General features: G+C 35.8%; 1 protein-coding gene and 1 long non-coding RNA gene across 26 annotated transcripts in view; one reads left to right on the top strand and one right to left on the bottom strand.

Annotated features, from left to right (window-relative positions):
• The window catches only part of LOC133540740 (uncharacterized), a 61,206-nt gene that overhangs the window by 24,367 nt on the left and 21,687 nt on the right, over nucleotides 1-15,152 (top strand). For 3 of the 6 annotated variants that reach the window (XR_009803716.1, XR_009803717.1, XR_009803714.1), the window contains 2 exons: nucleotides 5,694-5,773; nucleotides 13,755-14,469. This is a non-coding gene — a long non-coding RNA (uncharacterized LOC133540740). Of the gene's footprint in view, nucleotides 1-5,693; nucleotides 5,774-13,754; nucleotides 14,470-15,152 lie in introns of those variants that run through there. The other 3 variants (XR_009803712.1, XR_009803715.1, XR_009803713.1) reach the window with 1 other exon arrangement.
• lrrc7 (leucine rich repeat containing 7) overlaps nucleotides 6,462-15,152 on the bottom strand; it is a 334,407-nt gene continuing 325,716 nt past the window's right edge. For 8 of the 20 annotated variants that reach the window (XM_061883598.1, XM_061883597.1, XM_061883612.1 and 5 more), the window contains one exon: nucleotides 6,462-9,491. In XM_061883598.1, the coding sequence (XP_061739582.1) occupies nucleotides 9,381-9,491 (111 nt within the window). In that variant the 3' untranslated portion in view covers nucleotides 6,462-9,380. Of the gene's footprint in view, nucleotides 9,664-15,152 lie in introns of all 20 variants that reach the window. The other 12 variants (XR_009803707.1, XM_061883607.1, XM_061883606.1 and 9 more) reach the window with 4 other exon arrangements.

Below are 15,152 nucleotides of genomic sequence, written 5' to 3' on the forward strand. Positions count from 1 at the left end.
TTTGTAAACACTTCCAGTTTGAAGAGTTTCTTGAAGTGGATCATATTAGTACATTGTTTGATTGCTCTGCTTAATCCATTCCATAATTTAACATACTGATATACTGAAGGTCTTGAGTGTTGTACGTGCATACAAATGTTTTAAATTACATTTTTCTCTAAGATTATATTTCTCTTCTTTTGTTGAGAAGAATTGTTGTATATTCTTGGGAAGCAGGTTATAGTTTGCTTTGTGTATAATCTTAGCTGTTTGCAATTTCACTATATCGTGGAATTTCAGTATCTTTGATTCAATAAATAAAGGGTTTTTTATGTTCTCTATATCCAACATTATGTATTACTCTAACTGATCTTTTTTGTAACACTGTTAGTGAATGAAGTGTACTTTTGTAATCATTTCCCCATATTTCTACACAGTAATTTCGATATGGTAACACTAGTGAGTAGTAAAGAATATAAAGTGATTTTTGGTCTACAAAATATTTGGCCTTATTCATTATTGACTTATTTCTTGCTACTTTATGTTGTATATTTTTTACATGAGATTTCCAGTTCAATTTATCATCAATCATTATACCTAGAAATTTGGTTTCATTTACTCTTTCAATTTCTATGCCGTCTATTTGTATTTGTGTTTGACTTTCTTTTCTACTGTTACCAAATAGCATTATTTTAGTTTTACTGAGATTCAATGATAGTCTGTTTTTGTCAAACCATTTTTTTTAATTTGTTAATTTCTTCTGTTGTTATTTGTATTATCCTCTGTGTGTTCTCTCCTGAACAAAACGCTGTTGTATCATCCGCTAATAATACTAACTTTAAATCTCTTGTATCTTAACAAATGTCATTTATATAGAGATTGAATAATTTAGGTCTTAGTATCGATCCCTGAGGTACACCACAATAAATATTTAGCATTGTAGAAGTGTGTTCGCCTAGCTTCACGTATTGTTTCCTGTTCGTTAGATAACTTCTTATCCAATTTAAGACTAACCCTCTGATGCCATATCGTTCTAGTTTTTTTTATTAAAATATTGTGATTAATTGTGTCAAATGCTTTAGTTAGATCCATAAACACTGCTGCCGCACATTTTTTACTATCTATTGCATTGGTAATTTCTTCTGTGATTTCAATTAAAGCCATTGAAGCTGAAACATTAGCTTTGTATCCATATTGGTTCTCTTCGAGTATTCTATATTTATTTATGAAACTCTCTAATCTGTTATTGAACAGTTTTTCAATGATTTTAGAAAATTGTGGAAGTAAAGAAACAGGTCTATAATTTGTAAATAGATGTTTATCTCCAGTCTTATAAATTGGTGCAACATTAGCTATTTTCATTTTGTTTGGAAATGTACCTGTTTGAAATGATAGGTTACTAATATACATTAATGGCCCTGAGATCTCATCAATCACCTTTTTTATCATATCCATATCAATTCCGTTACAATCAGTTGAAGTCTTTGATTTACATTTTTTCTAAATTTTAACTATTTCCTCCTGTGTCACATTACTGAGTAACATGGAGTTGGGATTTCGCTCTATGGTATCATTATAGTCCTCAATTGAAACTGGGTCTGGAATCCTTTCTTCCAATTTTGGTCCAATATTTACAAAGTAGTTATTAAACCTTTCAACTACTTCCTTTATGTTGTCATTATGTTTATTTCCGTCTAAGAAGTATTGGGGGTAGTCCCTCTTAGTGCCAGTTTTAATAATGCTATTGAGAATGCCCCATGTTGCTCTCATATTATTTTTGTTCCTGTCCAATAATTCACTGCAATATTATTTTCTACATGATCGTAGTATGTTTGTTAACTTGTTTTTATACTTTTTGTACTTAACTTCTGCCTCTGTAGTTCTTTGTACTATAAATTTTCTATATAGTGTACTCTTCTTCTTACAAGCATTTTTTAATCATTTTGTCATCCATGGTTGATTATTCTTTCTCTGTTTACTACTGAGTTGTCTCTATGGACAATGTTTGTCATAAAGTATTATGAACTTGTTTAAGAAATGTTCATATGCTTCATCAACCTCTTTTTCATTGTACACATTGTCCTAATCTTGCTTTTGTAGCTCCATTTTGAAAGCAATCATCCTCTTCTCTGTGCACAGTCTTTGAAATGTCCTTTTGTCTTCCATGTTCTTTTTGCAGTTTCCATCATATATTGTAAAAACTGACAGATGATCACTAACGTCGGTTATAAGTAAACCACATGTAGTGTTATTATCAAAATCATTAGTAAAAATATTATCAATAGGCGTGGCACATTGCCCTGTGATTCTCCTTGGCTTTGTGATTTTAGGATATAAACAGATGCTGTATAAACTTTTGCTTGTTAGGGTTCAATAAATCAATATTAAAGTCACCGCATAAGAAAATTATTTTTTTACCATTGTCCATGTAAGTTGCCTTCATCCATTCTTCAAATGTTTCTATACTTGACTGAGGTGATCGGTATATATAACTGAGTACTATGTTTTTGCTATTTTCCTGACATATTTCAATGGTAATACATTCCAAGATATTATCTATAGCAAATGACATGTTTTTTACCACTTTGTAGTTCAGGTTCTTCATCACATACACAGCTACTCCTCCTCCATTTTTGTTGGTTCTGTTAATATAGTTTAGTTCATGTCCTTCCAGATCAAAATCTATTCCTTTTTTGTCATCAATCCATGTTTCTGTGAGGGCGATCACTTTGAAGGGTTCGTTGATGTGTTCCAAAAAGTTCTTAATGTTGTGGTAGTTTGCATTCAAGCTTCTGCTATTAAAATGAATATTTGAAAATTTGTTGTCACTTTTAATGATGCTATTGTATTGCTCATCCGTGTAATAAAAACAATTATTACTAATGTGGGAAAAAAAATTTGGATCTGGATCTATATCGTTTTCCAAATCTTGGTTTTTGTGCTCTTTGTTGCAGAAGTTTTGTAGTTCCATATTTCCTTGCTCAACAATCTTTGATGTCGTTTCAATAATCTCTATAAATGTAGATGGATGCAGCCCTGAATCTAAGTCTTCTTTTTTAGTCGTCCCTTGCAGCGTAGTAGTGTTGATGTTGAGTTTAGGTGCTTGTTTTCTGTCAGAGTCCATTATCATCGTTGTTGTGGAAGCTGTGTAAACTTAAAATTTGTCCAGGTCTTTGATGTCATTGACAACAATTACTCTTGCTTCTGGACCTCCATTCAGCTTGATGTAGATTTTACAGTTGGCGCTCCAAGTTCCCTGGATTTTTCCCTGCTTTCTCAAGTCGCATGCTTTCTTGGCGATCCCAGCATTACGTTTAGTGAGATGCTCATTCATGTACACATTTGTTCCCTTCAGCTTCTTTCCCTGTCTCAGCAATGCCATTTTAGATTTTCTGTTTACGAATTTCATGAGCACGACTGGAGTGGCGTTGTTGTCTCTTCTGTTCAGTGGGATGGTATTAATGTCGATTTCAATTTCCTTTGATTGCAGAAAGTTGACCACTTGCTGTTCTGCCGAGACAAGATCCATTTAATCTGGTTCACTTACATTATTCACAGCCTTCCGCATAGGATCTTGGTTTAATTCGGTGCCCTGTCACCATGATTCATATGTTTATCCTGCTCCATTTCATCTATGATATTCCACAGCATGTAGTTGTCTTCTTGAAGGGTCTACATTTGTTGGCGCATATCTTCTTGAAAGGTCTTCAATTGTTGGCACATATCACAGACTTCATTTTTTCTGGTGATGATTTGAGTTTGCAGACTTTCAATATTTTGCTGCAGACTTTTCACATCTTGTTTGTGTTCTTCCATTGCTTTTTTCAGATCTTTTTTTATTTCTTTAATTTCTTCTTTCATTTCTATCCAGCCTTCTTTTAATTCATGGAGTATTTTTAGTAGTACTCCTTGTTCCCCATCATGTCCTGTGTCCAGTCTCAAATCTTGGTCCGAGTTGTGTCCTGTGTCGGCTGACACCAAAGGTTTCGGGCTTTTAGTCTTCCCTTTAACTTTTGGCATTGTCGCAGATCGATGACGTCAGTGCCTCTTCTGTCTTAAACGGCAGTTACTTTAGCAACTTGCAGCACGTTTAACTTGGTTGTTCCAACAATGCGTACCTCGTGTTGTTCACAGATCAATTTGAGGTGTTCACAGATCAATTTGAGGTGTTAGTCTGTCAACTTATAACACTCTGCGACATTGGAAGCACTTTAAAACAGCTGTAAACTCGCCGTAGTTTTTGGTTGTTAGGCAACCGCTTTGAGCTGCGGTATGGCGCTGGTGGCTTGAGGCAAACGTCTCATCCAACTTGCCTTATTTCAGGGTATCAGTGCCTCACAACTGACCAAAATGAGGTCAAGGATGCCAGGTGACTCTCCTGTGGCTGTGATCGCAAATCAGTGGTCAAAATCTTCAGAATAAACAAAAACTCCGGTAGCAAAAACGGAGCCTTTTTCTTTTGCGTCCTTTCTCATGAACAGGAAGTGACACCTGTTCATGAGAACAGAAAATAGTTATTAAGCAATAGTTAATAAATGGTGGTCATTGCTTGATACAATTGAACTTGGTATATATTGTTGCATCAGACTGCCTTGTATGAATTTTCACTTGTAACCTAAAAGATACTTTAATATTTCTCTAGGACTTTAATTTCTTTGATGAAAAGTACTTTAAGTTGAAATTTCTCTGTGATGCATATTTGGAAATGGTATATTACCCAACTACTGTACCGTATTTACAAGGACCTGCAGTAATTGTTCTGAATTCTTTAAAAAAATGTTTGATGTCCATCTCTTTAACATTGTGACATTAAGAGAGTCTTATTTTTTAATAGCATCATCTACCATCTAATGTTTGAACTGACATCTAATTTTCAGGGCATTTAACATCCAATTCCATTTTGATTCTAAATGGATTAATACATTTTGTGAATCAATAAAAAATAATTCTATATATGTATTTTTGTAAATATAGGGCATACAAATATATTTTTCAAATTTATGGATTTAAACATCAACAACTATTATTGACATTATTACTATTATTAATACTGTTGTTTTTATACATTTTAGTTTTTTTCCTTTGTTTTATTATTGTATTTAAGTACTGTCTTCTCACCCAAATATTGTAAAACTGGGATTAGGTCAGAGTTGGGGTTGATCCATCTTTTTTTAAAATTAACATTCTGTGTAAATTTTGTCAATAACATTTTAAAAATGACGTTTTTTAAGAGCCAACAGTGAAGTGTTATATTTATATAGCGCTTTTCTCCAGTGACTCAAAGGGCTTTACATAGTAAAACCCAATATCTAAGTTACATTTAAACCAATGTGGGTGGCACTGGGAGCAGGTGGGTAAAGCGTCTTGCCCAAGGACACAACAGAAGTGACTAGGATGGCGGAAGTGAAAATTGAACCTGGAACCCGCAAGTTGCTAGCACGGCCATTCTACCAACCGAGCTATGCCACCCTCAACCAGTAGTAACCAATAGGAGCTTTTGCAGCCTGTAACATGTTTTAAAAATGTTTTGTTATGATTTATATACCAAAGTATATATTACCAGAATGCTGAGTGTTTAATCCATGTTAAATTGAGGATTGATTCTGAATCAAATACTCACCTCAAGAATCGGAATTGGATGAAATCTAATGCCTAAAGATTTCCTGCATCTTTATTGTTTACATTTGTGAATGTCAATGGTGGTTTTCTTTCAGGTGCCCTGTGAGTGACTGACGACCAGCCCAGAATGGAACAGGATATCGAAAATATGGAGGGACATAATTGACCAGCAGAGGTAAAGTATAACGACTTACCACACAGTAAAAAAACAACAACTGAACACCCCTCTGATTACCAATAGTGATATTTTTATCATTTGTACAATAGAGACTTTAATACATTATTCAAAACACTTCTTATATACTGAAAAAATTGTAAGTCCCAAAGCCGAAAATGGCTTCAGTATAATTGCTTCACAGCATTTTTTAAATTTTATACATATATTTATTTATTTTTTTTTGGTAAAAACTGTATCTTAAATAGTATGTACAGACAGCATCTGCAAAATGCATTCTAAACACATGATATATATTATATATACTTCGGCAGTTACATCTCTTTTCATAAATATTCAAAATTAAAACTGGAAGGATTTTAACTTGCATTTGCAAATAAATAAATACATAAATAAACAAAACAAAATAGTGCTGTAAACTGTCACTGAAAATTGTCCAACTTGAAGAGCGCGTCCCTCATTGGAGGTAAAAGTACTTTATCACACAACAGAAGAAGCAGCATTCAAGTTGAGTAAGTGTATACTGCAGAAAGCATGGGTACATTCACAATTAGTAGGAGTCGTTTGAAATCAAAGTTCTTTCACAGCTATTGTACAGTGAAACTGTCTCAGCTCATATGGTAGCTTATCACATAAAAAATGATTTTCTTTATACATACATATATACATATATGTATATATATATATATATATATATATATATATATATATATATATATATATATATATATATATATATATATATATATATATATATATATATATTTGTATAACACAAAATACAATTACAAAAAAATACATTTTTTACAGTTTTAGATGGTACATGTTTAGGTTCCCAAGTCATACTGTGCGTACCTTCATCCATCACAATATCATAAGAGTCATCATAAAATATCACAACCTTTGAGCAACGCAAGGTATAGCAATATATTTAGAAATAATTACCTGAAACGTAGTAAAATAATTATATTATCAAACCATTTATTTCTTCGCATCAAAATACCTTTCACATTTTTAAATTTTAAATTAGCTCGAGTTGGAAGCTGTGGTCACACCCAATTCATTTTAACTGTACAATTTGGTGAAACATCATTGACACATTTTGCGGTGGGGTGTGTGGGGCCTGACTTGATGCAATTCATAGACAACAAAGTCTTGACACGCATGATATGTGTGCTATGCAGTTGATCCATTTATATGACCATCAAATGTGTATTTAACACTCACTATGGACATTGAACCAATCGCAACTGGAGTGTTTAGACCAGGGCGTCAAACGTACGGCCCGAGGGCCGGATCAGGCCCGCGAACAGGTTTTATCCAGCCTGCGGAATGAGTATGAATGAAAGAAACAGCTGTTCTGGATGTGTCCACTGGATGTTGCAAAAGCAATTCTTTGTATCTTTGTAGATGATGCTACATATGTACAAAATAAACCACATGATGTTAGTGCATCAGTCTAGGAAAATGATTCAACTACATAAATAACATACTGTAATTTAATTTTGATATAAAATTTTTTATCTGGATATATTGAAAATTAATACCAATGAGTTGAACGATGAACATTATCACATGATTTCTTCAGAAAATATAAATAACGATAAAGAGAGAATACTATTAACCGCAACATGTACATGTAAAAAAATAACAACAACGACATTATGATTTGTACAATTTTAGACTGTGCTTGTTTTATTTTTAAATAAAGAAAACAATCTGAAGTTGTCTTTATTTTTAAGTTATCGTGCCGTGATTTTACCAGTCCGGCCCACTTGGGAGTAGATTTTTATCAATGTGGCCCCCAAACTAAAATAAGTTTGACACCCCTGGTTTAGATTGTTTAGGTTAGACGTTTCAGCTCTCATTACAGCAGGCTCTGTCATTTCTGAGGGGATCCAAGTATGTATTTCCCCCTCCCCAACCAAGAATGGATTCCCTCTTTTAAGGAGATGGTATTGTTTATGGGGGGCTCTACCTCAGAGGTTAAATACTTGGATCCTGCACCATCTTCTCAGCCAAAATGTCATCTGAGAAAACATGAACAGTCCAATTGCAATACACTCAATGCCCTCAGAGTACAACTACCTGGATAAATGACAATATTCACTTACAGAATGTATTTCTTTGTACTCTATTTTAAAGAACTGGTGTGTCGGATTTTGTCATTTAATTAAAAAAGAGCTTCTCATCAAATGGTCACAAAAACAACAATGACACTGAATAATTTGTTATGGTTATTCCGATAAATCCCTTAAAATCCTGCATACTGCGTCTTTAAGCAAAACAGAGTCTTGTTTTTTTTCGGCTACTCACTCGCTGGCAATGCTGCCAGACCAGATGTGGGCTGCAAAAATGTAAGTTCTGGTATTTTGGGCTTGTGTAAATATCGCTTGGGAGGATGAAAGGCTTCATTTTGGACCAAATATAGAACATCATCCTCACCATATGTCTGCAGTGTGTCCTAGCTCCTTGACTCTCTCTGTCCAAAATGAACAGTGAAATGATTGCATTCTGTGTGTTTATAGTACAACACAAACGCTGTAAACAAACAGTATGGATAGTATTACAGAGTACATATGTGTTTGGGAGAGTCTAAGATCAGGATTCCAAAATCACTTCACACGTGTGGAGGGCAGCATTGCATATACAGTATGTTATGTGACCGTGTAAACATGAGCATGAGTTTCTCATTAGATGGCACTATAGGACACGTTAGACTCGGCCGCAAAGCTCAATAGACAGCAGCTTCAAAATATCAGTATTGCTTTCGCTCTTTTTGTAGCACAGCTGTAAAGCAGGCCGTTTGCCGAACACAATGTAAACAGTAGTGACGATGGCTTGAACTAAAAACGCTTATTCAACCCATAGAAAAGAAATGTGTTTAGGGTGTGTTCACAAGACTTATGGTTTCAAAAACAATATGAACAATATGAACACAACTTGTTTAGGCCCCTATGGCAGCACTGGAAAGCTGCTGCTCAATGTATGTACACAAGGCAGAAGTTTGTTGTTTTGTTTTAAATGTTCATTAACGTACACTAGACGCAGATGTCGGAACAACATTATAATAAAAATCAAACCGGGGGAGTAAATCAGATTACAGTACTCTAAGCAAAAAGACATTGAAGAACATAGAAGTATGTGTTTTTTAGGAATTCAAACAAATACCAAGAATAAGTCATAAAACAAAAGCTCATCATACTCCATTTCTAGATACCAAACAACCAAACAAAAAAGGCCACATACATTTAGATTAGATGTCTAAATAACAACTCAAACACAAAATTAAACTGGAGCAGCCCTGTGATAACTTAAGTTGTATACTGCAGTCCTTTGGGGTCCTTTAGGCCGTTAATCAGATCCCTCGCCAGTAGACGAATATGTTTCCTATGTTACATTTGGCACGATTATTTGCCTATGATCCAGCAATAGGCACACACAAAAAAGTCTGCATTCCCCTAAAAAGTTTTTTTTTTTTTTTTTTTTTTTAAAAGGAGGCTCATTTTTTTTTCAGTTCCACCAGCCTCCAGCAGAGAGCAGGTGGGGTGGTGAGTGATGGTGACTAGCACAGAAGTGATGTTTGTTTATTGTTATAAAGGTATTTCTAGGGAGGGCTGCTGTCTCTCAGAACCACCAAGTCCACCGTCCTTTGGAAACTCTTCAGCAGAGAGACGGCTGTCTCGTGCTCCATGTGTAAAAAATTATGTCCATTAGCCTGCAAGGCAAACACGCAGCACAGTCAGCAGCATGTGTGTGCGCATGCATCTATAGATATGTACGTTGCAGTGCTTTTTTTGTGTGGAAGGATGGAGGTTCACTGCCATCATTAGCTCAGTAACACATCACTGTTGGGGAAAAGAGAGAAAAGTGGAGGAGCTACACACATGCTGTTGAAAGAGAAGGGATAAAGACAAAAAAGGACATTTAAGATGAATTCAACAATTGTGGAAGAGAAAGGAAAGGGTCAGGAAAGGGAGGATTGTATGCTAGGTATTGTTCTTTTTTTATATTTTCTTTTTTTTTTTTAAACATGATGAGAACAAATCTTGCTATTTACCACTTTCACACTCCTTATAGAGCAGGGGTGTCAAACTCATTTTAGATCGGGGGCTACATGGAGAAAAATCTAATCCCAAGTCGGTCGGACTGGTAAAATCACAGCACGATTACTTAAAAATAAAGACATCTTCAGAAGTGAAGTGAAGTGAATTATATTTACATAGAGCTTTTTCTCTAGTGACTCAAAGCGCTTTACAATATCTAAGTTAATGTTTAAACCAGAGTGGGTGGCACTGGGAGCAGGTGGGTAGAGTGTCTTGCCCAAGGACACAACGGCAGTAATTAGGATGGCAGAAGTGGGGATCAAACCCGCAACCCTCAAGTTGCTGGCACGGCCACTCTACCAACCAAGCTATACCGAAAACAAACAAAGATTGTTGTCTTTTTTTTAAAAATAGAACAAGCATATTCTGAAATTGTACAAATCATAATGTTGTTGTCGTTGTTGTTTTTACAATTACCTGTTGCGGTTGATACTATATATACTGTATTTGTCGTTATTTATATGTTCTGAATAAATTATGTGGTAATGTTCATCAGTCAACTCACTGGTGTTCATTTTCAATCTATCAAGATAAAAAAAAAAATATCAAAATCAAATTACAGTATGTCATTTATATAGTCTGATCATTTTCCTCTACTAATGTACAAACATCATGTTGGTTATTTTGTACATATGTAGCATCATCTACAAATATACAAAGCATTTTTATTGCGACATTCAGTGAACACATTTACAACAGCTGTGTCTTTCATTAAAAAATGTCAGGTAAATTTTTATACTTAGCAAACTCATCCCGCAAACCGGATAAAACCTGTTTGCCGGCCTGATCCGGCCCTCGGGCCATATGTTTGACACCCCTGTTATAGAGCATATTAATATGTCACTTTGTTGTTCTCTGCTATGGGTTATATTAGAATATCAGTTTTAAAGTCTGAGATTGACAACTTTGGTTTAGTTAAACAAAGGCAGCACTGTTTAACTTGTGCATTACTTATGCTGACATTTGTTAAGTCCGATTAGGTGAATAGGTAATTAGTGAAGAGAAAACATACCAAATTCAAATAATTCAAATGTTGAAATTGATGGAATTGGTTTCGCTTAGGTGTTAGAAGGAAGCATTAGGAGATCTCTTCACACAGATACTCACAGGAAGTAAATGCATATTGCCATTAACACACTGATTGCACTGCCCTCTACAGGTGACCCACACATTTTTACATGTCTGTATTCTAGACCAGGGGTCTCAAACTCAATTTACCTGGGGGCCACTGGATGCAGAAACTGGGTGAGGCTGGGCCGCAAGAAAAGATTTCTTAAAAAATCTAACATGCGCTGTTTAATGAATTCACCTTTTATGAATGGCTTTCCCGCCCTAGCAACATAGCCAATCCTCACGATTTTTCCGGGAGACTCCTGACTTTCAGTGCACCTCCCGACAATCTACCGGCGCAACCATTCTCCCGAATTCTTCCCAATTTTCACCCGGCCGACATTATTAAGGGCTGCTGTGACTGCACTGCCTTTAACGTCCTCTCCAACAGTGGTTCTCAACCTTTTTTTCAGTGATGTACCCACTGTGAACATTTTTTTTTAAATTCAAGTACCCCCTAATCAGAGCAAAGCATTTTTGGTTAAAAAAAAAGAGATAAAGAAGTAAAATACAGCACTATGTCATCAGTGTCTGATTTATTAAATTGTATAATAGTGCAAAATATTGCTCATTTGTAGTGGTCTTTCTTGAACTATTTGGAAAAAAATATATAAAAATAACAAAAAAAATAGTTGAAAAATAAACAAGTGATTCATTTATGAATAAAGATTTCTACACATAAACGTAATCATTAACTTAAAGTGCCCTCTTTGGGGATTGTACTACAGATCCATCTGGATTCATGAACTTAATTCTAAACATTTCTTCCCAAAAAAAGAAATCTTTAATATCAATATTTATGGAAAATGTCCACAAAAGGTCTAGCTGTCAACACTGAATTTTGGATTGTTGTATTATTTTTCCACAGTTTATAAACTTACATTCATACTTAATTAAAGTATTATTCAATAAACATATGTAGAAAGGATTTATGAATTGCTGCTGTGTTTTAGAAAGTTTTCAATGCATCTCATTTGTCCCTTGGCATACCTTCAAGTACCTTCAGGGGTCCGCGCACCCCCAAAAGAAGACTACTGCTCCACTACATGTCATCGCGCACGCTTTTATATCACACAACCAATGTGCCGCTCTGTATCATGTTGTGTGAGACTTGTGCAGAACAGCGTCAGTGGCTGCAAGACATACTTGTTAAACAGCCATACAGGTCACACTGAGGGTGCCGTATAAACAACTTTAACACTGTTACAAATATGTGCCACACTGTGAACCCACACCAAACACGAATGACAAACACTTTTTGGGAGAATTTCCGCACCCTAACACAACTTAAACACAAGAGAACAAATATCCAGAACACCTTGCAGGGCTACAATATACAACACCTCAACCGACGCAAGTAGGGAGGGTGGGGGCATGGGGGGTTGGTGGTAGCAAGGGTGTGTATATTGTAGCCCGGAAGAGTTAGGTCTGCATGGGATTCTGGGTAATTGTTCTGGTGTGTGTATGTTGTGTTACGATGTGGCTGTTCTCCCGAAATGTGTTTGTCATTTTTGTTTGGTGTGGGTTCACAGTCTGGCACATATTTGTAACAGTGTTAAAAGTTTTTTTACTGCCACCCTTAGTGTGACGTGTGTAGCTGTTGATCAAATATATCTTGCAATAACACACGTGCGTCTCACATGGCCAGATGCAACATATAACTGGGCTTGCACGCTGTCAGTTCATAATGTAGGGGGCGCTAAAGGCAGTGCCATTATGGCACTCCCTGAATATTCTTGATCTGGTAAAAATTGATAGGGGCTTCGAGAGAATTGGTGCCCTGAAAGTCAGGGGTTTCCTGGGAAAATTGGGGACGTTAGCAAGTATGACCTATCAAGCGCCGTTCATATTAAACTCGCGGGCAGCACCAACATTAAATTTTGATATCAAAGCGCGGGCCGCATAATAACGTCTCGCGGGCCATATGTTTGAGACCCCTGTTCTGGACAGACCAATTTCGAAAAAATATTTACCTGCTAACATTCAGTTGTTGACTTTGATGCACATTTGTGGTCAGAAGGGTACATACACAAACAATGTTTGTATTCGTATTTACCCTGATATACATGGTAATTGACGTATTTCTAAATTAACAGTTGATCATACTTTTCGGGAAAAATTGTTTATTTAAAGGTTTGGTTAAAGTCCTGGGTTTTGTGCACAGTCAACTGATATTAAAATTCGGCTTGAGGTTGGTGCTTTAACAACAAACATGCTTACTGTTTTAACCATTGTCTTGGTTTTAAAAATGTTGTAAAGTTGGAAGACCAATGGGCAGTGTACATTTATTTTTATTGTTTTATTTTGTTAAAAGGCCTGCACAAGAACAGCACAACATGTCACTAAATTAAAACCATACACACAGTGAAACATAAAATAATAATAGAAATAATAATAAAAAAATTAATTAGACACTAAACGTGCTTTACAGTAAGCGCCCATTATTCTTTCAGTAAGATTCCAGCACCCCCCGTGACCCCGCATGGGACAAGCGGTAGAAAATGGATGGATGGATGGACACATTTACACTGTTCGTACATTGGTTCGTCTACTGCAGCCATAGCCTCTGCAGTAGACTGACGAAAACATGGCTACCAATTCACACCAAACATTTATTTTATGGATGTATTATCTGCAGTCGATAATTATGATAACGGCAATTATGACGTCACATTGATAATTCCGATAATGAAAAATCAACCAATATCAGGTGGTAATAATAAAGGCTTATCATCTTTGTGTTTGTCTTGGATTCTCTGTTGTAGTTTATGCTGCCGCCTGACTTCTCAACCCCTCCCCTCCACTACAGTATGGTTTTATCTTTGTGATTCATGATACCACGCGCACAGTCTGTTGTGTAAAGAGAAAATCATCGTGGCGCAGCAGTCACCAGTGTGAGCTTTCTTTACCGTGTCAGAAGAAGACATCTCACTCGCAGTTTGCAAAACGTGTTCTGCACAAATTCCACCGGGAGGCGAAAAAAAGTGGTTCAACAAAACAAATTTGATGAGTCACTAAAATTCACCATCATGAAGATTTGTGGAAGATGTACGACACTGTCTGTGCTGCTAAGCTAATACTTAGTGTTAATAGCGGCGACCGCAGCAAACGTAAAGCCACATGACTGATGGGAAAGTCTTTCATAAGAGGCAACAGTTTAAAATAAAATAAGAACTTGACAACAAAATGAATAGTTGTTCATGTTTAACTTTATGGTTCATCTGGAGGACACAGATAATGATAAGTTGACATTTTATGATTTCTTTGTGGAAAAACTGCACTTTGATTTCTACAAATGAATGTTACCTTTCTAAAAGCACTTATTGCACCACTGTCAGGAAGAAAAAAATATTTATATTTTCGACAATTAACAAGAGACGTGACTCCACTAATTAAGGTGTCGTTGCTAACTGCATTGCAACACCTTACTGTCTTAGTTCTATTGGGCTCATTTATGTACATGTACTGTATGTTGTGTTGGACATGTTGTTTTTTTGATTTTATGTAATATTCAGAATGTTTGAATAGTTTGTTGTCTACCAATGAAATAAATGAAATTTCTGACGTCTTTTAGCATTTTTTAGCAATTTTTTCCCATTCACATACTGCAATGGAGGTGAGGTGAGTGAAGTGTCTCGCCCAAAAATGTAATTCAACCCGAAAATGTTGTGGAACTGCTCAACCTCCTGAGCAAATGGTTCTATTGGTTGTAGCAGTAAAATGCTTTGGGGTTGTCATTTGCCATGGAACCTTGATTTACCAACTTTACTGGTTCTTGAACAGGGTTCGAAAAAGAAAAGTTTGTATTATGAAGCAAATTTCTCCATAAGAAAACAAATTAAAAATTAGTAATGGCATCTATCCTTGACAAAAATCCGTATTTTAATGTTTGTACACTTTGAACACGATATAAAGTGTTATATACAGTACTGTATATTACATAAACATAACAAAAGGGTGAATAATCAAAATTGTATTTAATTAAAAAGCCCAAACAACTAACTAAACTGTCCTCTGTCTCTTGAAGGAATCAATAAAGTACTAACTATCTCAGTTGTCACACGCACGCACGCACGCACGCACGCACGCACGCACGCACGCACGCACGCACGCACGCACGCACGCACACACACACACACACACACACACACACACACACACAC

Source organism: Nerophis ophidion, linkage group LG22 (genome assembly GCF_033978795.1).
Source record: "Nerophis ophidion isolate RoL-2023_Sa linkage group LG22, RoL_Noph_v1.0, whole genome shotgun sequence".
Lineage (NCBI taxonomy): Eukaryota > Metazoa > Chordata > Actinopteri > Syngnathiformes > Syngnathidae > Nerophis > Nerophis ophidion.